The sequence below is a fragment of the Salarias fasciatus genome, chromosome 11 (assembly GCF_902148845.1).
Source record: "Salarias fasciatus chromosome 11, fSalaFa1.1, whole genome shotgun sequence".
Taxonomy (NCBI): domain Eukaryota; kingdom Metazoa; phylum Chordata; class Actinopteri; order Blenniiformes; family Blenniidae; genus Salarias; species Salarias fasciatus.
In genome coordinates, this window is record NC_043755.1 from 33,303,743 (window position 1) to 33,331,686 (window position 27,944).

Sequence of the window (27,944 nt, forward strand, 5' to 3'; positions counted from 1 at the left end):
GCTCCAGCTCAGCCATGGTTCCTCCTGGTCTGCATCGGTCCATGATCCTCATGCTCAGTAACAGAGCTGAAACTGAACCCGAGCTGCTGAGCTTCAGTCCTGCCACCTGCACGCTGGAGCAGGGGAACGAGGAGCCCCCGGAGAACAGGACAGAGAAGACATCACCGCTGTTAATGCTAACGCTAGGCTAGAGACGAATTCAAACAGTGAAAAAGAGGCTGTGGGGATTTCAACTCCCGATTTCCGGCACGGATCTCTTTTTTTTTCATGATCATTAACACGACGTTAAACGCTCCGTCAGACTGCAGCGTGATGCGAACAGACAATGAACGCATGCGCCGAAAAAAGTGTGACGTCCCGCCGAGCGCGCTGTTCACGGGAGTAAATATGGACGCCACACAGCTCTCCAAGCAGTTCTGCAGTAACAGCTGGTTCTGGTTAGAATAGCTTCACATTATGGACTTAAAACTGCCTGGAAATGCAAAATGAATGAATTTTAACCATGCAGTTCAAAATGCGATTGATCTGGATTAAAAATAATCTTTGGACAGCCTGAGTTATCAAGCTGAATGAAATTCCAACAAAAAATTTGCACATCCTCATGTTGTTTAACTCCTGGGATTCGAAGGAAACTTGGTTTTTTGGCCCAGCTGCTGAGTTCAAGTCGGCCTCATGAGAGCAGCTGCTAACAGCCAATCCCCAAAAAGCATCAGACGAAAAGCTCAAAACCACCAATGAGAACAGGAATACTGCCAAAATAAGATGAAGCAGTGACACTATTTTCTTTATTCAGTTCAAACAAGAAGGAAACAACCAGAAGTCACTCAAAACGTCAGTGAATTCCTTATAGCGTTAGTAAATCAAGTAGATACATTACTACTGAGATAGATAGATAGATAGATAGATAGATAGATAGATAGATAGATAGAGTGCTGAGGGAGCGCTGGCCGCCGTCACCTAGAGGTGTTTGTGCGAATACTAATTGGAGAGTAGAAAGAGGCCCATTGACCAGGGAGCACAATGGAGAAGCGACACGAGCAGGAAGAGAAGAATCCCATTATTCCATCTTTTTTCCGCATTGGGCCGTGTGTGAGCGCGGAGACGGCCGGCCTCACAATGCCGCCTGTTGTGCCCCCGAGGCGGCGATGGCAGAGGAAACTGCGGAAGCAGCAGGGCTTCCTCTCCCACCGCCGCCCGGAGCCGTGTGGGCGATGACGGCGCCGGCCGAACGCTCGCCGCAGCGCCCTCCGGTAGCGGCGCGCCGGGAAAGGCTGGAGCACAAGGCGGGGTTGTTGTCTGCAGGGACGCAGCAATATGCTGCTGAAACTGGAGCCAATGCAGCCTGATGCTCACAGGCGGAGCAGCCTCAGCCTGCTGAGCTGACATCAAAAACATTTCTCCATTTGGGCCTAAAAGTTGTGAACTGAACTTTCACTGCATCCTGGGAGTCTGTTGGCGTGGTAACCACACTCCAACTCCGTCTCCATGGAAACGGGAGAAAACCATTGATGATGTGTAAAAGGTGGGCGGAGCTAACGTGGCGTCCCCCACAGTGTCCTGAATCTTCCAGCAGGACGTCGACTTATTGAACACTGTAAACCCGATGCAAATGTGACTGGTCCAGCCTGTCACATGACCGCATCACGTGGACAGAGGAGGAGCTGTGATTGGCTGATTTATGTTCAACTTTAACTCAAAAAATAAAATCAAAATATGACTTATATGTAGAAGAGACAGAACATGTTGTGAAACCAGACTTTTCATCTGTTTACTTGCTCTCTGAAGTTCAGCATTTTCCAAAGGGACTCTGGCTTTTTTTTTTTTAAAACCAACATCATCGCTGCTTTAATTGCAGCTTTTCTGCTCTTCCTCGTTGGATCCATTTCTCACCACCGGAGGTTGGCGCCTGGGCAAAACGCAACTTTTTCAAAACTATTGGACTCTGTCTTCTTGTGGACAGAAGAAACGCTGCTACCCATGAGCACCGTGGCCGCAGTAAACACTTCTTCCGCACATCTCCGTAGATAGACAGCAGCCATGTTTTCCTCCACAGTGTTATGACTGACAGTCCAGGTTCTCCTGGTCCTGGTCCTGGTTCTCCTGGACTTGGTAGTTTTAGGGTGTTTTCACACCTACCCACTTTAGCTCGACCTAACAGAGTTTTTGGACCGAGCACGGTGCGACTGGGTTGATGTGAAAGCGCCACTCGCTCCAATTGTCGCTCTAACTCACGGCTGAATGCCGCAGTCTATCTATCGCAGTTTATATCTACTACTTGATTATATCTGTCTTAATTTGTATTTAAATTATATCTAATTGGTGTTTAGTTGTTTCGTCAGTATATTTCAACCGACAGTAGTCGGTCAGTATATTTCTGTTACCATTTAATTATATCTGTCCTATTTTTTGCATGCAAATTGTATTTGGCTTCTTCTTGTGTGGTTGGCTTGGTATTTTTCTGTTTTTCTATTTTTTTTCTTTCCTCTTTCTTTTGCTGCTGCAACTCTGCAATTTCTCCATGCGGGACAAATAAAGGACTTTCAAAAATTCAATGGGGTGGTGTCGGAGCGGCGCGGGTCGACCTGGGATGCGGCGCGGCAGATGTGTGAAAGCACACCGGCTTTAGCTCGACCCAAAGTGTAGATACTGCGCCTTTCTGAGCCACACAGGCTCCCGTAATCAGCTCAGTCCCGGTAAAAGTGATCACATGTCAAAATGGCAGAAAGAAGAAAGTCTCTGCTGCTCACTCTCTGGCAGACTTGCTGATAACTGCTTTTTTTCCCACTGTAAGCGACAGGCTGCACGTGTTTGACTCTTTGCGGTTCCACCGCAGCGGCGCACCAGACTAATTTACGGCACTTTTTTTTCAGCGTAAGAAATACAGAGTGGCGCGAGTGCGTGACAAAAGACCGAAATGCGAGACTGTCACGCTCAGTGCGTGAGACGTGTGAGCCCTGCGGTGTTTACCATTAGCAAGGCAGCCGTTTTGGTTTTACGCCAACTTCCGCCTGGTTGTCATGGAAACCCCACACCTTCCTTGTTTAGAGCGGCTGCTCTGCGCAGTCATGAAAAGCATTATGTGAAAAGGGACGTATTAGTTAAAAATTGAAAAATTGTATCTTTTTAACTAGTGCGGCTCCTTTGGCTCCAAATATACTGTATGTGAAAACAGCCTTCGATTGGACAGTCACTGGAGTGTCTGTGTTCTCTCATCTGAAATGCTTAGAGTGTGTTGTTCTCTGCAGCAGTGTGTGTGTGTGTGTGTGTGTGTGTGTGTGTGTGTGTGTGTGTGTGTGTGTGTGTGGTTTCATTATAGAAGCAAACAGCAGCGCCAACTAGTGGCCCAACATGAAAACCATCATTTCAAACCATCTAAACATGAAACGTCCCTGAAACATAGAAGGCAAAACGACACTTTTCCAAGAGAAAGTTGTGTAAACGTTTAGTTTAAAAAAGCTGAAGCTCTTCACCCGATATGTCTGAACCATGTAAAGTTACAGTGACAGGATTTCAGAGCGCAGGATAAACAGAACAAACCCGATGACTGTTCTCTGCAGCATCGCTGCCGTTTCCGACACCTCGGTGGAAAGATGGCTGTGTGCCAGGCGTTCTCCAGTAAAGCAAGGCGTGTTCCTCAATCCAAGCATCGGATCCATCCTCAGGTCTGTAGAAATGAAACACATTCAGTAAAGTAGAGGACACACACACACACTCACACACACAGTCTTGTATTTCTATCCTTGTGGGGACCGTCCATTGACTCCCATTCATGTCTAGCCCCTAACCCTGACCCTTACCCTAACCCACACCACAACAAAGCCTAACCCTAAAGAAATGTTTTTGCACTTTTACTTTTTTCAGTAACAACAACATGGTCAAGAAAACACTGTTTCTCCTACTTAGGACCGGAAAAAGGTCCCCACAAGGCACGTCGTTCCACGTTTTGCTATCCTTGTGGGGACATTTGGCCCCAACAAGGATAGAAATACAAGAACACACACACACACACACACACACACACACACACACACACACACACACACACACACACACACACACACACACACACACACACACACACACACACACACACACACACACACACACACACACACACACACACACACAGAGTGGAAGGCGTCGTGGACCATATGACCGTCAGGAGAGAGAGACGGGGAGGGAGGGAGGGAGGGACAGAACGGCGCTGAGGGACGGACGACGGCTCATCACTGCTGCTCTGGACGCTGGAGCTGACCGGGACAAAGACCAGGACACTCAGTTATGAACCAACCTACACTTTCCTCAGCGGACGCCTGGAAAATGCCACCATGTTGGGCAACGTAGGAGGACGGCGGGACCGCGGCATCGTCTCCACCACACAGGTTCTCTTTTTTAATCTGCTGGAAATGTTCATATTTTCCCAATGACTTCTATTAAATTTGATTTTTTCTTTTGTTACAGGAGCTGGGAGGGAAACTTGCTTCAACATGAACCCTGCTGTGATTTTTCTCCTGAGCACGACCTGCTTCAGCTGCTCTTCGGCTCTGTACGTCCACAACAGAGCAGGTAAAGACAAACACTGTTTATCCGTAGAAACACCATCAGGAAGCACAGCCTCCACTCACCAAGCAGCCACCATGACAGGAAAACTCTTTTTTTGTTTTTTTTTTTTGTCTTTCAGACGATTTGACTAAATCCAAGAGTGAAAATAGAAACATACACTGTGTCTTCAGGCTAACTGTGTTCCACTGACCTCCTGATGACTTTGACCCAGATTCCACACGGAAATGGAAGCTTTCATCATGTTTGCTGGTTCTTTAACACAGCGGTGCTCCACAACTCTGAGAACGCAACTTTTCTGAAACAGCAGTTCTGCTCACACTCAGTAGGCGGACAGTCGGAACAGTGTTTTCCTCCAGAGTGTCATGGCTCCCGGTCCAGGTTCCCCTGGTCCTGGTCCTGGTTCCAGTCCAGGTTCTCCTGGTCCTGGTTCCAGTCCAGGTTCCCCTGGTCCTGGTTCCAGTCCAGGTTCCCCTGGTCCTGGTCCTGGTTCCAGTCCAGGTTCTCCTGGTCCTGGTTCCAGTCCAGGTTCCCCTGGTCCTGGTCCTGGTTCCAGTCCAGGTTCTCCTGGTCCTGGTTCCAGTCCAGGTTCTCCTGGTCCTGGTGGTTTTACAGTTGACGATCACTCAGCGGCAGCTGGTTTTAAATCTCTCTTTCTTCATCGTTTTTCAATTTCAGCCAGTGTTCTGAGTGATGGAAGCTTGGTTTTACTGTTCACATGATCGGCAGCATGTCGCTCTCACTGCTCTGGCTCGTCAGGATCCGGGAGGCTGAAGTATCTCCTGGAGCCGCCGGTGTACGCCGAGGTGTCCGGCCGGAGGGGCGACAACGTCACCCTGCCCTGCATCCTGAGAAGCAAACCCAGCCACTACAAAGTCAAGTGGACCAAGCTGGAACCGGAGCGCGTCGGGCCGGAGAACGTCATCATGATGTCCAACTCCCACGCCTCCAAGGCGTACGGCGAGCTGGGGCGGCGCGCCGCGCTCCGGAAGGCCCACGCCATGGACGCCTCGCTGTGGCTGGGCCGGCTGCGGCTGGACGACGCCGGCACGTACCGCTGCCAGCTGGTCAACGGCATCGAGGACGAGAGCGTGGACATCACGCTGAGCATCGAGGGTGAGAAACGCAGCGGCCGTGTCCTCAGAGCGTCGGGACGGATGTCTCACTGCTTCAGGAGGTGAAAATAAACTCTAACTCCCCGCCAGGCGTCGTCTTCCCGTATCAGAGCAAAGCTGGTCGCTACAAATTCACTTTCCATGAGGCGGAGGCGGCGTGTTCGGCCCAGGACGGAACGCTAGCGTCGTACAGCCAGCTCTTCAGAGGTGAGGCTCATCAGCTCCTCCTCGTCTCGGTCCCATCCTGAAACTCGTCTCCGTCTCCGTCTCGTCTCCTCCCGCAGCCTGGACCGAGGGTCTGGACTGGTGCAACGCCGGCTGGCTGCTGGACGGAACCGTCCACTACCCCATCCTGCAGCCTCGGCCCGTCTGCGGAGGAGACCTGCTGCCCGGCATCCGCAGCTACGGTCCCAAGGACAAGGACCGCGATCGCTTCGACGCCTTCTGCTTCACGTCTCAGACGTCCGGTGAGCCGCTGCTGTGACACTCGGCGGGACGACAGGCTCCCCGTTTACCGGGTTCTGGCTGTCGGTTCATTCATGTTGATGAACGAACAGCCGGAACCAGACAGCCGGCATCAACCGGAGCCACCAGGTCAAGACGATCACACACTCAGGAATCGGCAGTGGCGTGCGGTGGCGTCTCAGTCAGGGCCAGCAGGAACAAAATAAATAAATAAATAAAATAAAGTACTGCACACATTTGCCCTACAATACAAAAACATTCAAAAACCCATGCCACTGATATGCAACAACACTCCAGTACCTCACAATGACAGCTGATCTACAAGCACAAGGCATCAAGACACCATCAGACCATTCCCCTCATCCCACTCCTTTACAATGTACACACCATATGACACAACAACAACAACAACAACAGAGAGAGAGGGTTTGTGACCAGGAGCAACACTGACAGCATATAACAGCCCGACAGCAGCTCCGACCTGATCCAGAGAGAATAAAAAAAATAAAAGATCTAGCACTCACACATCGCTGGCAGATGAAATCCATCCTGTTATCCTTCTCCATCACACACTCTTTCACGTCCTCGTTTGCCGAACAAAGCCTCTCTTGTTTCCATTCAGCACATCCAGTGTAGGATATCCATCTGCTTAGAATTCCCATTTTTCTGCAAACAGGTCCATAATTGTATCAGCTGGTCTTTCTTTTAACTCAGGCAGTGTGTCTGTGTCATCTCGCAGCTGCCCATGAGCCAATCAGAGAAGCTCATCTGAAAGGCCCCGCCCCCTAGACCAGGGCTAGAAACGCCACTGGCTGTCAATTACGCATCAAAATCTGATTGGCTGATGATACTGTCACTCAGCGTCACACAAGGATCCATAGCTAGCTAATGAAAGGCGGCTGACCCCTGACCCCAAAGAGCTTCGATGCGTTTAAGGACACAGAACTTTTAAGGACATTTGAGTTCTACTAAATATAACCGTTAGCTTTCTGGATAAAGTTGCAAACTGAACAAGTCATTGATTCCAGGAAGTTTTCAGTATGAAATGGAAGCTCTTTGACAAGGCTGCTGCCCCGACTGCTCACCACGGGGAACAGGTGAAACACAGCAGCAAAGAAAGACGAGAAACCAGGAATAGAACCTCCACATCCTGTGGCTTCTGTGGTGGAAGTTCTGATATCTAAAGGAGTCATCATGTGGAAATCGACCATTATATCACAATCAGGAATAGACCGCTATTTTGTTAGAGGGGTGAATGAAATGAGGATAACCCAAAGGTTTTTATCTGTTTTAAGAAGTCTGATGGAGGAATGAAAGATCTGTTTGGATCGTGGTTTATTCTCCGTTGACAGCAGTGTTGTCAAACATAAGGCCTGTCGACCAAAACTCAGCCGGAAGAAGCTCCAAGGTGGCCAACCCACCAAAATACCTGGAAACGTTTCAAAGAAAACTTTCTTTTTTATGTCTTCGGAGTTTTGGACATAACTAGGGCTGTCAGAAGATTACCTCTCCTAATTACAATTAATCACAGCATTTGCCGAGTTAATTGCAGTCAGTCGAGTTTCTCAAAGCCACGCTATCAGGGGAGGTCTGTAAAAACACCCAGAATGCAACAGTTCTAGAAGTTTTGTAATTGGACTTTGCACCAGAAGGTCTGATTAAAATTGGATTTGTGTTGAAATTCTCCTCATTTTCAGTTGTAATGATTTGGTTTTATGAGAACAGACATTTTTATCGTCATGTTTCTGATGCGTGTGGAGTTTAAACTGACCGATGACGCTGACCTGATGACCTGATGGCCTCCTGGCCTCCTCCCAGGTTCCGTCTTCTACGTGTCGGGGGCGTTCTCCCTGGAGCAGGCGGTCCAGGCCTGCAGGCACCGGGGGGCCGAGCTGGCCTTGGTGGGCCAGCTGTACGCCGCCTGGTACTTCCAGAAGTACGACCAGTGTGACGGCGGCTGGCTGAGGGACGGCAGCGTGCGCTTCCCCATCAGCAGCCCGAGAGAGCGCTGCGGCGGGATCCCCGAGGCCGGCGTGCGCTCCTTTGGATTCCCCGACAGGACCCAGCACCTGTACGGGGCGTACTGCTACAGGTAGCAGCTCCGGGCGGAAACGCAGCGCCCGTCTGCCTCCGTCTGTCGGCAGAGCCGCAGAAACGCCGGGTTTGATTCGACCCGGTGTGTTTAGAAGATTAATTAATCTAGATTTCGACATGATAAAGTATCAGTTTTTGATGTGAGTTAGTGTGTCTTCAAAATATCTGTCCAGTTTTATTCCTCAGCAGCAGAAGACTTGGATGTTTCTTCACGTGTTCAGAGACTTTTTGAGCGGTACAAAGTGAGACTGTCAGAGTTCATCACATTAATCGTGATTAATTCATGTAAGGCTGTCTAAAGATACATTTTTTGAGTGTGGTTGGACTTAGGGGTTGATGCTTTCTTTCAATTGGAGAACTGTATTTGACGTAGACATTGTATTGAGTTGGTCTACACGGAAGTTTATTTTAAAGGAAAATCCAAAACGGGGAAGAAGGAAATTCTTTGTGTTCATTTGATTCCCGATGAAGGCACTGTGGGTCCAAACAGGAAGTTGCAACGCTGCAGTTTCAACATTTAATTTAAACTCAAACAATCTCTGTGAATTCTGCGTAGTCGTAGTTTTGTCAAGCTGCGGTGATCGGACACGTTCAAGGGTCGTGCAGGATTCACAGAAAGCAGCATCGCAACTTCCTGTTTGGACTGAAATGCAAAACAGGAAAACAAGCTATTAATCGTGATTAACTATGGAAATTCTGCAGTTAATTGTGGTCCAGAAAATTAATCTTTTGACAGCCGGAGGACGAAGTTTTGCATAAAGAAAGAAAGAAGTGATTTGATTTCATCCTGTGAATCTGAACTAACCGTCTTCTGGTGACGGATCCCGAGCGTTGTCATGGAAACAGATGCCCAAAACGCCGCCAGAGTTTTGCGTTTCCACTTGGAGTATCTGGAGTGTTAAACGGATCCTCGGATGGAAGAACGGTGACGTTCAGGACTGATGATAAACTCCTAACAGTTCAAACACGCGCCTCACTCATTTAAACTCCTCCACCGGTTCATCTGTCACCGCTACCTGGATTTCTACAGTCACAGATCGCTGTAGCAGAACGTTGTAGAAAGAGACATGTTGAGCTCCATGTGAGCCGTTTGTCTGTTCAGCTGATCATTAAAGTGCTTTTTCTGTCTCTCTGAGCCGAAACTGCTTCAGCATCTTTAAACACAGAGACAAAAATCAAACACACCAGTCTGGATCAGGGTCAGGATCAGGGTCAGGCTCAAGGTCAAGGTCAAGGTCAAGGTCAGGCTCAGGCTCAGAGTTCAGGTTCTGGAACTCTTCCAGCGAAACTTCACTGTGGAGATTTAGAGACTGATGAATTTGAACGTCAGCTGAGTTTCAAAGCAGCGATCTGGAGCAGAACTGATTGATTAAGATATAATTGTACAGTTTTTTATGTCTAAAAGACACAAACGTCCCCTGGATTAACGTTTTTACTTCTCAGTGTTTTCAGCATTAACAAAGATGAATTCAAACAGTCTGGTTCATGTTCCTCCTGAATGAATCACTGTCACGTCAATGACTGGATGGAAAAAGTGCATTATGGGTCTGCAAATCGAAGTTCAAGGGTCCGTTCTCACCGCGGGCCGAAGGACGCCGAAATCCCTTCAGATGATTTATTATCTGATCCCAGAGGGTGTGTGACGCTTTCTGGACCTGAGTTCGAACAAATCCTCATGAAATCCTCAAAAAGGAGCAGCAGAAGGAGGAGGAGGAGAAACTCTGAGAGGAGGAGGACGAGGAGGACGAGGAGGAGGAGCTTTTAATAAATCCTGACTGATCTGTTCAAAGAAAGATTTTATTGGGATTTAAAAAAAAAATCATTATTGGAGAAATTCTACTATTTTTAACTTTGAAAATGAAAGTCAGGAGGTTTGAGACAGTCAAACATGCACGCACACACACACACACACACACACACACACACACACACACACACACACATACGCACACACGAATACACACACAGTGAGAAGCAGTAAAATTCAAGAATTGAACATTGTCACTAAAACAACTGTAATTAGAAGAACTAGATCTATTTATTAAACTACCCTATTGTTCTTATTTGGGGGATTAGAAACTCATCAACCGTCTTCAGATCAGTTCTTTACTCTGGCCTTCGTTTAATTTGGTGTCATTCGGGTAAAACTGCCTCATAAATCACATTTATATAATGATCAGTGGAGCTGTCTGAGATACACAGTAGTTCTGGTAAAGTCTTATTTTAAATCTCTCAAACAAACGCTCAGTTCTGCCAGCAGCTGGTTCCATCCTAATTACAACAAATAATCACCGATCACTTAATCAATTCAAAATCTGATGAAGCCGATAACGTAATGACTTTCAGAGAGTAATCACCGTTTTTTGCAGTTTTCATATTAGAAACAGGAACAGGGGATGAGACAGCTGTGATGTTAACTTATTGAGGACGCAGCACTTTACGGACTGTGTTTATGTCGTATTGTTTTTTGTGGCTAGCTATTTGGTCAAATTCAGACTTTTTTTGTCTTTCAATGAGCAGATTTTACCATCAGTCAGTGATTAGTTCAGTTCAGTTTAGTTTGGAAGTAGTTCAGCAGAAACCTCCGGTGCTTCCTCTTCACTGCTCATGCTGGCGCTTTACAGATGAACCTGAATGGAATATCTCTAGAATTATAGGTTTTTTTGTCCCATCTCTGATCACAGCAGGACGTTTGTACAGTTTATCACAAAGCAGATACAAAAACTGAGAACAAACACGGTTAAAAAAAATAAAAGGGGGAAAAAGCAGGATGGCTTTAAAAGTTCCACTTAATTTCCCAGAAATGCGGCGCAGCTTTTTCCGTGGTGGCGGTGGCCTCCACCGGTGCTGTGGCCTCCACCTCCGCCGCCACCGCCTCCACCTGGACTGCAGCCTCCACCTCCGCCGCCACCGCCTCCACCGCCTCCACCTGGACTGCAGCCTCCACCTGCGGCGCTGCCGCCGCCTCGCGGCCGTCAGGACGGGAGGTAACAGAGTCCTCCTCCACCGAACCTCCTGCAGACCAGAGGAAACAGGGAAAGCAAAGGTTTCACGGCCTGGATGAAGAATCAGTTTGATTTAGGAGGTTTCTCCTGCTGACATTACCCAGAATGCAACGCAAAGGATGAAGCACTTCAACACGAACCCTCCATGCACTCTGTTCTCTGTATCGTCTGAGGTATCAGTTTCAGGCTAATTTCAGGTCAGAGGTCAAGTTCAGCCCAGGAGGGCGGGACCAGGAGACTGGAGCCACAACATCCTTCAAAATAAAACTACAAAGTTCTTTTTTGATGTGGCGCAAAATACGAGATAAAAAGTCAACATTTTCACAAGACAACATTACTCTGGAATGCCACATCAATGTAAAGCCACACAACAGCACCCCCTAGTGGTCTGGCATGCTGACGACACCATTTAGTTTCTGTTATCGCCATGGAAACGGACTCTATTCTCAAACTGAGGGCAGAGAATCGACGGGTGTCAAGTTACATTGCCTGGACAAATCATTCTGGTTATTTTCTGATATTTCATTACTAAATGTTTGAAATCACTGAAACTCCGTCATAAACGAAATCCACCAGCGTTTTCCCGACACTGGGGAACCGCTGCCGTCCGACTCACCGGGCAGGCAGGTGATCCGTGGCTCCTCCCACTTGCCGCCGGGCAGACACCGGATGACGGGGTTCAGCCTCTGCAGGAAGCCGTCCTCGCAGTAGTAGCGCACCCTGCTGTTGGTCTCGTAACGCGTCCGCTTCTTCCCGTACACCCTGGCGTGGTGAACCGGGGGGGGCTCGCCGCAGGAGGCTGCCGGCGGGGGGACATGGCGTTCTGGTTCTGAACGTGTTCCAGCAGCAGAGATGCCGTGTCGTGAACCCACCGGGTTAAACTTACACACTCCCTTCTTGCAGGTGTAGGACAGGTGGTAGTTACAGGGCACGTCGCTCCAGCGGCCACCGTCGTGCCAAACCATCACCGCACAGTCCTCTCCAGACAGGAAGTAGCTGTCAGGCTGCCCTCGGTACCAGTTCTCATACAGCTGACAAGACAGTCGGCACCACGATAATCAGCGTCATGGTCAATGAGGAGAACGAGAAGCTCGCCCGAACTCACCAGAGGATTCCCGTCTGACCAGCGGAAGTCTCCCTCGATCGTCCGGTCGTTCAGTCCGATCCACTGATATTCTTTGTATTTGTCTAAAATTCACACAAAGACAAAGTCCTGAGGATTTTCACAACAAACTACAGAAACGTTCACTTTCTGGTATTTGTCATTTGACTGGTTAGTTATAAACACCATCTGGAACAACACAACAACCATCCACCAACTCCTGCCATCACGTTCTAACAGTGTATAGTAACACCTGGAGCACAGCCTGAATTTCACCGGTCGGTCGGTCAGATGGACGGTCAGTTGGATGGTTGGCCGGTCAGGTGGATGATAAGTTGGATGATCAGTTGGTCGGTTGGTCAGATGATCCGTTAATTTGCTGGTCTGTCAATCGGCCGGTTGGGTGACCGGCTGGTTGGCCAGTCGGATGATTGGCCGGCTGGTTGGATGGTCATTTGGTTGGTCGGTCAGATAGTCGGTCACTCAGTCAGATGGTCCGTTGAATTGTTGACCGGTCCACTGCTCGGTTGGATGATCGGTCGGTCAGTTGTTCAGATGGCCGACCGGTTGGGTGATTGACCGGTTGGTCAGTCGTGTGGTTGGTTGGATGATCAGTTGGTCGGTCAGTCGGATGGTTGACCAGTCGGGTGGATTGTAGTTTGGCCGGTCGGTCAGATGGTGGGTCAGTTGGTAAGACTGCCGGTCACTCAGTCAGATGGTCCATCGAATTGTTGGTCTGTCGGTCGCTCGGTCGGATGATCGGCCAGTTAGGAGGTCAGTTGGTCAGATGGTCGCCTGGTCAGTCGGTCAATTGGTCGGCTGGTTGGTTAGTCGGTCCAAACAGAAAAGTCTGGACAAGTTAAAATCCATCCTACAGAGCTCAAACCGGTTGGTTTTGTAAAACAAAGAACTCAGATAAATATTTGATTAGATTAAAAGAAATCGCCGAAAACTAAAGAAGCCAAACGATACGGATCTGAGCAGCAGAGGAAACAGCGGCCTCGTCCAGACGGTGACAGTTTCTATGGAAACAGCAGAACGAGTGAGACGGAGGACATGAAAGGTCGTTGTTGTGTCTTTGTGGACGAGTCTGAGTGAAGCTGCTGAATGTGAGGAATGCTCAGGTGAGAGATCAGCGGTTTGATACCCGCTGCAGGAAGCAAGCGTCGCCTTTTCAGGTGTGCAGTGTGACGCAGCGGCGCCCCAATGGTACAGACGAGCTGTGAAACGTCTCTGAACCGCCGCCGCAGAACTTTATTTTGAAAGGTATCACTACTGGTCTGACAGACAGTGAAGGAGCGGCGGCGGCGCTCTAGAGCAACGTCCTCCGCTCTGTATGCGGCTCCAAAATACAGAAATAAGGCCTCTGTTATTTTAGAATTTAACAGACTTTACACTATCATTTAATTTCACCTTTAACTTGTCTTTGCTTTATTATTGTTTTTTAATATTTTTTTTTAATTATTAATATATAAACTGATGGTTTCTTTTCTAAATGTAAACTCTATTTTTTTTACATAAAATAAGCTGATGTGTTTTTTAATATTATTTTAGATCATTTCAATACAACAATCCAATTTTAACAACAATTTTCAGTTTTAAATACATTTTTTGACGTTTTCTGCTTAAACTTCTTGATCTGCTCTGTTTTATCACTGCATCCTTTTTTTTCATTGAAGCTTTTTGTATCATAAAAATCTGCATAATCAAAGTTTTACACCGCTGATGATATTTGTGAGTGTAAATGAGTGTATATTATATCAACATGTGTGTAGCTGGCGTGATTTAACTACCAAGTCATTCTCTATTTACATATTTACTGTCATTTCCATGGAAATGGACGTCGTTTCTGTTTAAACGTGAATCTTTTCTGAAACACGACGTGGCGTGAGCGGGCCTGATGTGGAGAACCCCGCCCCGGCCCCGCCCCGGCCCCCCGGCGCACCGTTGATGTGGTCCTGCTCCTCGGGGGTCATGACCGACAGCAGGTGACCTCCACACAGCTGGCAGTGCTGCTCCGCCGCCTCCCAGCTCTGCCGTTTCCCAAAGTGGCGGTAACAGAAGCCCTGGAACTTCTCCCAGCCCGGCTCGCACAGCTGCACGTCTGAGGACACACACACACACACACACACACACACACACACACACACACACACACACACACACACACACACACACACACACACACACACACACACACACACACACACACACACACACACAGGGATCAGTAAGGCCTGTTAAAACACTTTAACTCCGGTGGGCAGAGTGTGTGTCGGTGCACCTGTGTGGCAGAAGTCTCCGGTGTATCCGGACAGACACACACACCTCACCGGGTCGCCGTCCACACACGTCCCTCCGTTCAGGCAGGGATTCTCCAGACAGGAGTCTGAAAAGAAGACGGCGGGAACCACAGATCCATCAGGGTTTGAACCAGAAACCCAAAACACCCGACAGTCGCTGAGTTTAACGCTCCGGCAGGCAACAACACGGACTGAAGATCATTAGAAAACATGATTATAGAATACTGGAGGAGGGGAAGGATGAAACAAGTCTGACTTCCATCTCTTCAGACACGTTGAATCATATGTGTGTGTTTGTGTGTGTCTGTGTGTGTGTGTGTGTGTGTGTGTGTGTGTGTGTGTGTAGATGTGTGTGTGTGTGTTATTGTTGTATGCAACATTTCCTTTCTTACATTTGTATTATAAAGATTTGCGCTATTACTTATTCTTTTTCCTTATTTGCACCTTTCATCACTTTTTGCACCCCTGTGTCCTACGAGCTTCTGTGACTGTAAATTTCCCCTTGGTGAGATCAATAAAGTCAATTCTATTCTATCCTACAAATAAATTGAAATGCGAAGAAATAGATTTTCTCATTTATTTATTTTAACATGTACCCGTGTTTTGAATCTGTTTAAAGAAGTCTAGAATTAATAATAAAAAAATCATTGTAGGCATTTTGTTTTTGGTTGTTGCTGCATGGATCCATGGTTGTTGGCTGTTGGTTGTTGATGCATGTTCAAACATTCCACCACCAGGTGGAGCTGCGACATCAGGAACAGCCTACAGATCAACCACTGATTTAATTCTATAAACTACAAAAAATCCGATTTTTTATGTCTTGTTTCGTCATGTATTTAATTAAATTGTACATAAATAATATTTCAAAAGCTGAATTCATCTCATGTTATTCTCCTATAATCTACTGGATTGTTTTTCCTCTGTGCCTGTAAATCCTGGACGTCTGATCATTGCTGAGCTCTTAATAAGCTTATTTTGATTCAACTGTTTATAACTGACTTCAAAATCTCACTTCCTGTTTATGAATTTTTTAACGGGCTTTCATCGTAGAATCTGAAACCTCCAGACCTCTGAGGTCCTCAGGAAGTTTGTTCTTCAGGACTTCCTCACCTGAGGATCAGACTTCCTGCAGACACATTCCCTTCTTTTAAATCAGACTTTCCAATAAGAACTACATGTGGTTTATTCTATGACCTTTAGCTTATTACATATTTTACTTTACTCTCCTTTTCATGCTGTTCATAACCACCTCGTTGTAATATTTCTTTTATTTTGTAGAGAAACACTGTGACTCGCCTCACTGGTCAATAGATTTCATTTTATAGCACTTAGCAGCTTAAACAGTACCCAAAGAGCTACATGAGGACAGATGGACAGATGGACATGGGGGACGGATCTGGAGACAGTCCAGCTCTCCTTAACGTACCTGAAGAGTCGTCCTGTTTGGCAGCAGAAACCTGAGGAGCAGGCAGCGAGGCAGCCAGAGCCGTGTCCTCCTCCTGCTCCTCCTCCTCCTCCTCAGCAGGAGCTCGGACCGTCTGGCCGCCGGCGGTGGGCGCCGCGCTGGGTTTGTCCTCCTCCTCTGGACGCCATGTGCAGATGTCCACCGAGGGCTCGTCTGTGCCGGTTTGCTGCTCGCCTCCATCTGATCCTCCGCCTGTGGAGACGGTTCTCAGACATGCAGGTCAGATTCACTCCAGGTTCACGACTTTGCTTCCCTCAGAGTTTTATCGGCAATCGTTTAACAAGTATGAGTCCCTCCGTAGCTAATCCCGGCATCAGCTTGTTTCTGATCTGCATATTCTAATAAGTCTTTCTCTCAAACAGCTGCAACCCAGGAAGTTTGGAATAAGAGATGGATGTTTGGTTTTGACGGACTGAACTTTACCGTCAGACGAAGAACCGTTTCCACGGCACCAATACCCAGTACCTGGGAGTCGGTACCGGTACTTAACGGTAACAATTTTCAGTTCTTTTGACTGCATTTATGTGTTAATAGATGTTAATTTGTTGCTGACTGCAGAGGGACGCTAGCGTGCTAACAGATGCTAGCATGCTAATGAATGCAGGAGTTGCAGCCGTAGATTAGAGGCCGGTCGCTCCTCAACCTGAAGAACAATCCAGTTCTGAACGAGGAGCTTCCTGAGAGTAAAAATTTTCCAGCGAGCAGAATCTGCATCTCATTTTGAAAGTGGAGCCAGGCTTTCTTTCAGCCACGCTGCTCTGCTGACTGAATGCTCGGTGACTGGCGCCGTTACGCTTGTGTGCGTTCAATGCTGCGTTCAGGTCCAGCATGGATAATGGCCTACTCTTCCACTTCCTCACAGTCACAAGGATTCGTTTAGGTAATGAAACATGGTACTGTTTGATTTTACGTGAATTGGTACTCAGCAGTACCGACTGGATTTGGTTATTATCTATAAAAGTACCGAATTCGGGACCCATGCCTACCTTGAGATCTGCTGCTTTTGGCGTCAGAGCCGTGGTTCTCCTCCACGGCAGGAGGTTCGCCGCTGTGGTTCTCCTCTGCGGTAGGAGATCCAGCACTGTGGTTCTCTGTGGCAGGAAGCCCGGTGCTGTGGTTCTCCTGCACAGTCGTCCCGGCGCCGTGGTTCTCCTCTGCAGCCGGAGGCCCGGTGCTGTACTCCCTCTCAGATCGAGACTCCTGCAGGGTGGACGAATCTTCCGGCTCCCAGCCGGGCGTCAGGCTCTCATGAGGAATCAGTGTGATTCTGATCTCGGTGGGGGCCGGTGGCTCAGTGGAGTGGTCCGCGGGGGGAGTCAGGTCCCTGAGGACGAGCTCGGGTTCTTGGTGTGGGATCTCTCCCGAGGACTCGCCTGAAGACGCTCTCTCTGGATCACCGTCGGGGACATTTTGAGTTGCTTTGGGGAAGACAACAGGATTTTCTCCAAACTCCTGCTGGTGGAGCTGCTCCTCAGCGCTCTCTGGGGGTTCGGGTGAAGAATGACTTTCAGGTGTGGAGGTTGTGATGTCCGCGGAGCTGGCTTCAACCTCCAGAGGAGGAGGAGAAACCGAGGATCCCACTGGTGTGACAGCGTCAGTCTTCAGGAGAGGAGCGTCCGAGACGTCCGCTGGATGACTGTGTCCACTCTGCTCTGTCGGGGCCGCCGTTTCCTCTGAATATCCATCGTCATCATGATCAGCAGTGACAGACGACACTGTGGTTTCATCTGCGTGATCTGAGTAACCTGAAAAAAGCAGAATCAGAAATTACAATCTCAAAACGTCTCTTTTTCTGAATTCATGCAATAAAATGACAAACTGTCCACTGGACCTCCTCCGTCCAGACTTCACTCACTGGACTCAGGCGCAGGCGTCTCCGTTGAGTCGACAGGCACCTCCAAACCAACCACCCTCTGCGTGGCAGACTTTACTGTGTCCTCTTCATCCGGAGCATGATGCTCACCGTCGTCTCCGGACTCCTCTTCGGCTGCTGTGTGATCCGGGACGGGCGGCCCAGCGGTGGAGGACACAGTCGTGAACGCCGACGGCTCCTCAACGCCGGATTTTTCTGTCCGTCCGGAGACGAACGAGGGGCTCGTGTGGAAGAGGTTGGTCTGAGTGACGTCTTCGGTGTGATCCTCCTGTAGGACTGGCAGATCTCCCTCCTGGTGCAGCTCGTTCACGTCGGTCCCAGGTACGGCGTCGACCGTGACGGCTTCGGCGTGAGACACACGGTGCTCCGTGGAATCTGCATCAGCTTGTGGAGACGTTGCCATAAAGTCCTGAGACTCTCCTTTATCAGCGTCCGGCTTGTTTTCGGGGGTGGGCTGATCCTCTTCAGTGGAGAGACGTTCCGTCTGCTCAGAAGGAGGCGTCACAGGCTGAGGAAGGCCTGCCGGTTCCGGATCCTCATCGTAAGCCTGCGTTGAAGGCCGAACGTCCTGCTTTAACAGATTTGTGGTTTGGGCGCGCTGCACCTTTTCTTGGAACTCTGGCGTCGCCTCCGTCGGATCCACCTCCTCCGCAGTGGGACTAGTGAACACAACGTCTTGGCCGATGTCCTCTGGCTCAGTGGCGAGAAAATCCTGGGGAGGGTCTGTGTACGGCCCGTGATCACCTGGAACAAAACGGGGATCTCATGGAGCTGCATCGGAATGCTAAAGCTTATTTCCAGAGCAGAAAACAAACATTACATATGAGACGTTTATAACCAGGAAACTGTTGAAGACTGAGAAGAACTCAGAGGAATCGAACTCTCCTTTACGAGACATCTTCAAGAGAAAGCACAGAATTTGGGTTGTGTTTTGGGGTCCATTTACACGACAACGGTGCTCGCAGTCACTGAAAAAGCTACTTTTAGAAAAGCGCTGGTTTAGATGATGCTCAGTGTGGAGAAGAGACAGCAGCTCTGCAGCTCTCCAAGAGTTTTATGGATACATCACGAAATGTAAAACACATTTCAGCTCAGAGGCCACATCCGGCCCAGTTTCATCCTGAGGGGGCCGGAACAGGAAAATAGTGCCTTCATAACCTGTAAATTTAAAGTTTCTCTGTGCTGTGGTGCAGAGCACAGCTGATGATCTGCAAAACCAGTTACTCCAGAAAATGACTACCAACTCAACATAAAGCCAATTTTAATAAAGCCTGCTGAAAAATATCGTGAACTATCAAAAAGTAACCAAACTTCATGGTGTTTTAACAAACTCCCCGGACAGCACTGCTTCGACCAGCATTAAGAATATCTCAGCTCATGTCTGTGTTGTGTTTTGTCCTTTACTCTGAAGAAATAAGGCAAAATTTCAAAGAAAGCATTGATCTTTTTTTCAATTGATTGGTAGTTTAGCTAGATTGAGTGTCTTGTGGGCCGGTTTTGGCCCCCGGGCCTCATGTTTGACAGTTTGACATTAGCAGGACGTGCCAGGCTGTTGAGAACAGGCTTCCGACCCTCCTTACTTTTGAAGCAGTACACGTCATGCCGGGACTGGGTGTCGGGGAATCCCGTCTGGTTGCTGAACCGGTAGACGGTGCGGACCCCGGGCTCCCCGCCCCCGCAGCGCTCCCTGGGGGTGACGATGGGGTAGCGCACGCTGCCGTCCGCCAGCCAGCCGGGGCTGCAGTGGTGGAGGCCGTCGTTCCAGGCGGCGTGCAGCTGGCCGCTGGTGGCCAGCTCGGCTCCGTGGCTCACGCAGAAGGCTTTGGCCTCCCGGAAGGTGAAGCGCTGAGGAGCCGAGCCGTGAAACACCACACCTGCAAGAAAGAGCGGCCATCAGGCACATTCAACTCCCCTGACAAGGAGATCAAAACAAGGAAAAAACTCTAAACAAGAAGGTCTTCATTCCTTTAACGACTCAGGTTTACACAAGACATAAAATGAATCTTTTCTGTCATCGAGACTTCGAATCCAGCTGGAACTGCTCCGGGTTCCCTCACCTTCGATGTTCTCCACGTAGCAGTAGACGTCATACAGCTCGTCAGGCTCCAGCATCCCATAGTTCCTCACTCCAGGCAGTCCGTCCATGTCCCCGAAGCACCTCTCTCTGGGCGTCTGGATGGGATACCTGTGGACGGATGTGTCTTTAACGCTCTCTCCCAGACAGCGAACCGCTGCTGAGTGAGCTCTGAAGCGTGCAGAAATGCTTGGTTTGAGGGTTTGAGGGTCTCTCAGCTGCAGTCTGGTCTGTGTGCTGCGTGTGAAGTGTGCACCATCAGCCTCTCCAGGTCCCTGACCTTCATTCAGCCACATGCAGGCCGAGCACGTCTGGATTCGAACGAGCTGAACAAGCTCAGACCGAGCATCTCAAGTCTTTCGGTCCTTGATAGGACACTCTCTAAAACATCTAGGGACTTTTTCCAAGGGTCAATTTTCTACCCAAGAAATGGAGAAGTTATCAAAGTGAAAACGAGCTTCTGATGAAAGGCGAAAGACAAAGATACCAGGGTTTTCCAAGAGAGTTGTATCTCTGTCCTAGTAATCTGCTCCTGGTCTGGTGAGAGACGTGTGCCATCCTCTTGCTGTGACCTTTGCCCTCTACATATTCAACCAGTGTCCAACTCTTGCCACCAAGTCTCCAAATAATGCAAAAAATCTTTCATTGACGGAATAACCTGGCAACAGTAAGGATAAATGACTCCGCAAAGGGGCGAAACTGACGTGAATAGAACATATTTTATGATTTATGAGTTTAAAATTGGTTCTATGTTCAAATTCATGTTAAGGACACTTCAGCTCAGATTGAAATTAAACCTGGAGTTCCACAGGGTTCAGTATTTGGACCTATACTAATCACATTACACATGCTTCCTGTAGCAAACATCATCAGCAACACTCCATTAACTTTAATTATCATGCGGATGATACACAGACTTACTTATCTATGAAATCAGATGACACTGATCAACTTATCTAACCAGAATCTTGTGTTCAAGACATAAAACCAGACCTTTATATTGAATAAAGTTTTCAGTCAGAGCTGGTTCAGGCCTTCCTGGACCAGTTTCCAGTGAAGCTGCTGCAGGTTTAGACCTATGGTGAGCTTCTCTCCTTTCGCCCTCTCCACCTGAAGACAGAGAGTGAAGCGTCCGAACGCTGCCCCCACCTGACGGAGCGGTCGGAGAGCCATCCTGCGTCACACTGCTCGTATCCGCTGTGGTACGCCGCCAGCAGCTGATCCGGAGTGGCCATCTGAGCGCCGATCTCCTGGCAGGCCTCTCTGGCTCGCTCGAATGTGAAGGCGTAGCGGCTGGAGGCGTCTCGATAGTGGAAAACCACTCCTGAAAGACGTTTTCAAAGCATTTCACCCACCAACGGCAGGGAGAACTGGATGCTTTTTAATTCTATGGCTGTGACTGTGAAGAAGTGTTTCATCTCAATAAATTCAAGTTTTCATTATGTGGCAAATATTTAATTTTAATGTTCTGAAGACAATTTATCAAATACTCATCAGACTTATTACTTCATTTTTTAAAATTTTCTGGCTGTATAATTATTAAAAAAATTATATTCCTGTATGATTTTAATGACACTGAATTGCTTAAAAAGTTTCACACTGGTGAGCTTTTCCTTTATTAACCTTTTTAATACCCTTCTATTTGTAATTTTATCCATTCTTTTGTCCTTTCTTCACTTTATCACCACTTTCTTTCATTTTCTACAGCTGGTGAATATTTTATTCTCTTCCCGGACTTCATTTTATCTCCTTTCTTTAATTCTTTTCTCTTCCTTCTTCTTTCTTCCATTTTGTCCTTTTCTTTTCTCCCGGCTGGTGATTGGGGGAGCAGTACTGATGTATTGACTAAAATGTGGGCGTAAACCTCCATTTCTCAACTTTTGTGAATTTTCTGATTCATTTCTTATCGTTCCATCGTTATGGTGGCATGAAAGGGTTGAAGTCGTCGCGGCACTGATCTGCCATGTCACCCCTCTGACCTTTGACCTTGACGTGAGCCATGTCGTCGGCGTCCTCCAGGCCCTGCTGCACCTCGCAGCGGTAGAAGCCGGTGTCGTTCTGCCGCAGGCCGTCCAGCCGCAGCGTGAGGTCGGCGGGGGAGAAGGCGTAGTTCAGCAGCGAGGCGCGGTCCCGGTAGGCCTCGCTGACCCGGACCCGGTCGCCCCGGGCCACCAGGATCTCCGTCTCCTTCCCGTGGGTCAGCACGCTCCACTTGACGCGGGGCACCGACAGCACGGCGTGGCGGCCGTTGGCGGGCGGGGAGGGCGGCGGGTGGGCCAGGGACACCAGGCAGGGCAGCGTCAGGGCGCCGCCCAGCACGCCCAGCACCGGCGGCGCCGCCGGGATGGTCACCTGCAGGAGCTTGGAGTCATCTGAGGAGAGGCAAGCTTGAGAATGACATTTATGAATGACGCTTTTCGGTTTTCTGACAGTCAAAGAGGAAAGTTCAGCGGAGGTCAAAAGGTCAGAAAGGTGGGTAGGTCATGTTGAAGTTTTTTTGGGACTGCCATGCTGGTTGTGATTATTGGTTTGAGATTCAGGAAATGTTTTCATTTGGAGCGATCTGTCTGGTTAATAATGCACAAAATATAATGATTTATAATTTGCTCATTTCTGTTTACAAGTCGAGCCTGAAATTAACTGGTGGAAACAAATCGACGCTTCCTGAATCCTCACCAGCGCTCAAACCAGTGACTTCCATATGAGTTCCAGACTTTTCAAAACATTTTCTCGCTATGTGTGAGGTGACCTTGGCTTTCTCCCGAGGCTTCAGGACGACCCTGAAAACGTCCTGCAGAGTGTGTGTGTCAGCAAGACAGAGAACGAACGACAGGATATGATTAAAGACGGTCCCGGTGCCCCCTGGTGTCGGAGGTCACCGATGATTTAATGAGGATATGAGGGGTGGAGGGAGGAGGTGGGGGAGGGGGAGGCGGCGGCGGCGGCGGCGGCGTGCACACCTGACTCGCCGTGCTGAGCGGAGCTCGACGGCAGGACGAGGAGGCAGATGGCACACAGCAGCAGCAGCAGCACTTCATCCAGCCTGTGAGCACAAAACAACACAAAGAGGGAGAAACCGTGTTTATACTGTAACATGACTGAAAAATAAAAAAATAAACATCACTGGAGTTTAAAATGAAACATTTCCAGGCTCCCAGTGTCTGAAAATTCAACATTTTATAATCATACTACAAAAGATATGGAAGTAAAGAATCAGTGAGTGAGCCGCAGTGATGTACAAGGCTTCATCATGAACAGGACGTGGTGTCAAACATAGGGCCTGAGGGCCAAAGTCGACTCAGAAGAGGCTCCAATCCGGCCAAACCGAAAAAGAAAATGGCCAAAATTTCATATAAAACATGACTCTTCCGAACAAATTTCTTAAGATTATCAGACACAACACAACACTGAGGCCTGAGCTGAGGTATCAGTGATGCTGCCATGAAAGCTAGCAGACTAGCATTAGCCTCGCAGCCATGCTGTCAGGGGGAGTTCTGAAAAACACCCAGAATGCAACAGTTTTTTGGAGCGGACATTAAGCTCCATTTTGCACTAGAAGGTTTTGTTAAAATTGGAGTCATTTTCCAACATTTCATCACTCACTTCTGCAACACAACAAAGGAACACTCCAGAGTTTCAAAGTAAAGGTCATCACGGCTGTTCAACCGGCCCGGGCCGCTCAGGGTGAATCTGGACTGTTTGTGGCTCCTGAACCTGAAGGAGACTGACTCCTCTGGTCGATGTGAACCGTTGCTTTGGAGTGGAGAACCAAAGAGAACTGGAGAGCGCCAGAGATCCACACTGCTGAAGCATCGGCCGCGTTGACGCCACCACGTCAAGAGAAAACCACAAACATCAGCAGCATTTACACGCCAACGGTGCTCAAAAGCAATGAAAACACAACTATTTGGAAACGGTCCAGCGTCAAGTATTATAAGCTTTGAAAAGTGTGGAATGAATCAGGGATCCGACCATCTGATTGGTTCCTCTCAGAGCACAGGGCTAACAGCTCATCAGCATTGAAAGCTGCATGCACAACGCCTGCAGGGCCATAGATATATGTGCATAGCGCCATAGGTATATAGGTATAAAGGAGAGAAGAAACCTTGTCAGTGAAATAGCGAAGGGATTTGTCTCCTGATTGGCAGATTAATCACTAAAGGCTAAATTCTGCTTCCTACACAGAAGAGACGCCGTAAAAAAACCCCACAGTAAATCACAACAAGCATTATGAAAAAATACCCCGTTAGCTTAATGCTAACTTGAATGAGGAAACCCATTGACAGCTAACAGTTAGCACAACAGTTGCTGAACTTGCTATAACAAATTAAACTGAGAAACATTTAAGTTAATAAATACAAAACACAAACACTAATTATTTCAATACTAAAAGGCAGATATTACCCTCAGTCAGAAAAAGACGAACAAAAAAGAAAAACTCTGAAAACCCTGCCGTTAGTCTACAAAACACAAACAGGAAGTATCTATAAGAGGCTTTTACTATTCAATATGACACAAACATTTTCACTTTTCCTGAAAATGAATATCGGCTGTAAATATTGGCTATCAGCCTAGACTACCGATAATCCGTATCAGTCTGTCTCTAGAATGAATTGATAGGATTGGATGGTATCTGATGTGCAGGTTAAACATGCTGCAGATCATTTAATTTAATGCTAAACAGGATTTAATACATCTCATTTATTTATACAGCTTCAAGTTGAAGAAGCAGAAAAAAAGTTAGAAGTTTAGATAAATCTGTTCATAAGAGAAAGTCCTTCCAACAGAGCTGTGTGTGTGTGTGTGTGTGCGTGCATGCGTGTGTGTGTGTGCATGTGTGTGTGTGTGTGTGTCAGATAGACAGAGGGACGGCCTGTGTGTCCTTGGGTCTTTGCTGTGAGTCAGACTTCAGGAGCTGCAGAGTGTGAGCTGAATCCTGATCATCAGAAAATCCCCCGAGGCCCGAACAGAAACCCGACTGTCAACTTAACTAGATTTACCATCATCACCGCTCCGGCGTCCTCCACCAGCTCCCCTCCCTCCCCTGACGCTCTCCTTTTCTCCTCATGAGGGGTGAAATCTACCTTTCACCTTCATGGAGCACTCCTGTTTTCTGGCCTGAACACAACTTCAGTTTTCCCATTTCAGCTTTTCTGGACGAGGAGGAAGAGATGAGGAGGAGGAAAAAAACTACACTCTGGTTTCCATCATGCCATGTTGGAATAAATGATTTACACTCCAGGAGTAAAGAAGAACATAGTTATTACATTTCTGCCATCGATGCCGCAACGTTTTCTAAAAGTTCCACCATGGGAGTGGTTTCCAAAAAGTTGTCTTTTCACCGTCTCCGACCACCGTTTTCATGGCAACGGAAAACGCTATAAACGATGCCTGGAAGCGAGGGAGGGGCAGTTAACAGTATTTAATGAAAGGTTTCGTTCTTCATGATTTAACCCTGGAAATAAGCTGTTTACTTCACTTTTTGAGTGACGGATCTCACTTTATAAATCTGCCTCTCTGTGGAAGAACCACAAGTAAATAAATGATCAAAGGCAAATAAAAAATACATCAAACTTTTTAAAATGCCTTTTTAAAAGTGGGTTTAAAGATACTGAGTATTCACGGTGTGGAAAACCGAGCTGTCATCCGGCTGAACAGGGTTCCTTTCCAAGCGAGCAGACGACGATCCATCTGAACCGATGGACGTCTCAGTAGAACCAGACCTCGCCGTTTAAAGGAAATCAAACATTAAAGAAGCTTCATATCAAACGGAGGATTAATAAATCAGTGGTAATGTCTAAACTGGGCTCTGATATTCTGATACGACTGACTTTGAAGACTGAAATAAAAACTGGAAAGTAGTTTAACTTCACAGATCTGGAGACAAATTTAAACGATGAACCATCCGTCCAGAGTCCAGGGTCACCAATTACACTTCAACACATGTGTTTAATCCTCTAAAGACCCCTCGCAGGGACAGAGAAAAACATGCAGACTCCGCACTGGAGGGGCCAGGCCCAGACAAGTATTGGGGAGCTGTCCATGAGGAACTTTAATGTCTCAGCCTTATCCTGGTCTTCAGAGGCTCTGGTCCTGGTCTTAACTCAGTCCCAATCGCCTTCAATTTTTGGTCTTGGGATTCCCTGGTCTTAATCTCGACTCAATCTCAGTCACTTCAGGTCTTGGTTTTCTCTCAGCCTTGGGATACTCTCGTCTGGGCCTCGGCCTTTCAAAGTCTTGGCATTGCCTTGGTCCTTGGATGCTCTGGTCTCATGGTTGACTCGGTCTTGACTCCTTCAAGTCTTGGTCTTGTTATGGTCTGGTCTTGGTCATGACCGGGTCTTGAGTTAAGCTGCCCTTAAACCAAAAGATTTTCATAGTCACGGACTCGGGAGTCTTTTCCAAATGTTTTCAAAGTTGTCTGACGTTCGGGTGGCTTTAGGTGGTCTTGACGACAACACAAAGGTATTTTTGAACAATTTTATCCCAAAAAATGATCTGGAAGCTGCTGAAATTGCACCAGAGATATGAAGCTGTTAGTCCTCGTTTGAGGAGTTTAATAGAAAACGAAAATCAAATATTGCACGACACAATTTCTGATGGTTCATTTAAAGAGAGTTGCTGGAGCCACATTTATAAAGGGTGAGAGAGAGAGAGAGAGAGAGAGAGAGAGAGAGAGAGAGAGAGAGAGAGAGAGAGAGAGAGAGAGAGAGAGAGAGAGAGAGAGAGAGAGAGAGAGAGAGATTTCCTCAAAGGACGCATCCCAGGCAACATCACAAGTGTAAAGACAGGCATCGCAAGTAGCTGAATAGTCAATGACTTCACCTTGAGGGGAAGGCGGTTCGGGCCAAGAGCGAGGATGTTTGACCGCTCCGTCTGCCAGGGAAGGTCAGCTGAGGATGTGAGGGGGGGTCTGGGGGTGGGGGGGTGGGGGCTGGACCACATTCTTAAAGGCTTGCACCAGCTTTGTGAGCGTTTGGCCCATTCGTGTCTTTATCCTGCGAGATGAGAGGCAGCAGGACGGCTGGACGGTTCATCTAAACGACGCGACACCGAGACTCTGCTGCTCCGCTCAGGAGTTTCCTCACCGTCAAGTTAAGCGTGAATTTAAGTCTCGAAATGAGTTGTCTGACTGAGCAGTTTTTAACAACAGGTCCTTTTTGGGATCTTTCAACCACTTTGGACCAAAATCTCTGTCATGTGAGGGAACAACAGAGCTCTTGGGGGGGGGGGGGGGGGTCATCACTGGGAGGTCTTTTCAAACTGAGCGTTCATTGACCAGCGATCCTGACAGGAAGCCGCACCGGACGGGGATAGGAACAGTCTCCCATGTTTCAGTGTGAATACTGTCACTCAGAAGTGAAGCAGATGAAGAGAAAACAGATTTTAAGACAGTGGAGGTCAGGAACGCTGTCCTACCAGTGTCCCAACAGCTGATCACACAGGCCACACAGACTTTCCCTTCATGGCATCAGGACTGGAGATAATATGATCATTAAAACATTAAAATAGAACCTTTAACTCCAGAAGGACAGATGGATGGACGGATGGACGGATAGACGGATGCATGGAGTCAAACAGTCACTGAAACGTCTTCTTATCTTCACGCCTCCTGATTCCAACACGCTGATGATTCCAGCTGCTCCACATTTGATTGGTGGAATCAATACGACGCTTAAGTTCAGAGAAATGTGAAGGAACTCAGTGACACAGGAGGAAGTCCAGGCCCCCGGACCCCCCCTCCACCCACTGGTCCCACATCGCACCACCTCGAATGACTCGGCCTGCCGGTCTCCAGGGGCAACCGGACCCCCCCCTCCTCCACCACCCCCACCCCCACCACCCCAACCCAACGGACACAATCTGACAGGAAGCAAGCAGGGAGAAT

General features: G+C 48.1%; 2 protein-coding genes across 2 annotated transcripts; one reads left to right on the forward strand and one right to left on the reverse strand.

The window, feature by feature from the left end:
* The first annotated feature begins 4,487 nt into the window (after nucleotides 1-4,487).
* Nucleotides 4,488-8,237, forward strand: hapln2 (hyaluronan and proteoglycan link protein 2). The gene is made up of 5 exons (XM_030103416.1): nucleotides 4,488-4,566; nucleotides 5,320-5,676; nucleotides 5,766-5,882; nucleotides 5,960-6,142; nucleotides 7,959-8,237. Exons 1-5 carry the CDS (start codon nucleotides 4,488-4,490, stop codon nucleotides 8,234-8,236), a joined length of 1,014 nt encoding a protein of 337 aa, XP_029959276.1. The 3' UTR covers nucleotide 8,237.
* A 3,448-nt stretch (nucleotides 8,238-11,685) lies between these two features.
* bcan (brevican) lies at nucleotides 11,686-27,817 on the reverse strand. Its single transcript, XM_030103495.1, has 15 exons — nucleotides 27,807-27,817; nucleotides 23,017-23,099; nucleotides 22,036-22,428; nucleotides 21,206-21,380; nucleotides 20,040-20,167; nucleotides 19,563-19,856; nucleotides 18,073-18,726; nucleotides 17,096-17,854; nucleotides 16,071-16,301; nucleotides 14,626-14,730; nucleotides 14,287-14,445; nucleotides 12,345-12,427; nucleotides 12,126-12,270; nucleotides 11,856-12,038; nucleotides 11,686-11,690 (listed from the first exon to the last, which is right to left on the reverse strand). The coding sequence occupies exons 1-15, from the start codon at nucleotides 27,815-27,817 to the stop codon at nucleotides 11,686-11,688; spliced, it is 3,408 nt and encodes a 1,135-aa protein (XP_029959355.1).
* Nucleotides 27,818-27,944: the final 127 nt, after the last annotated feature.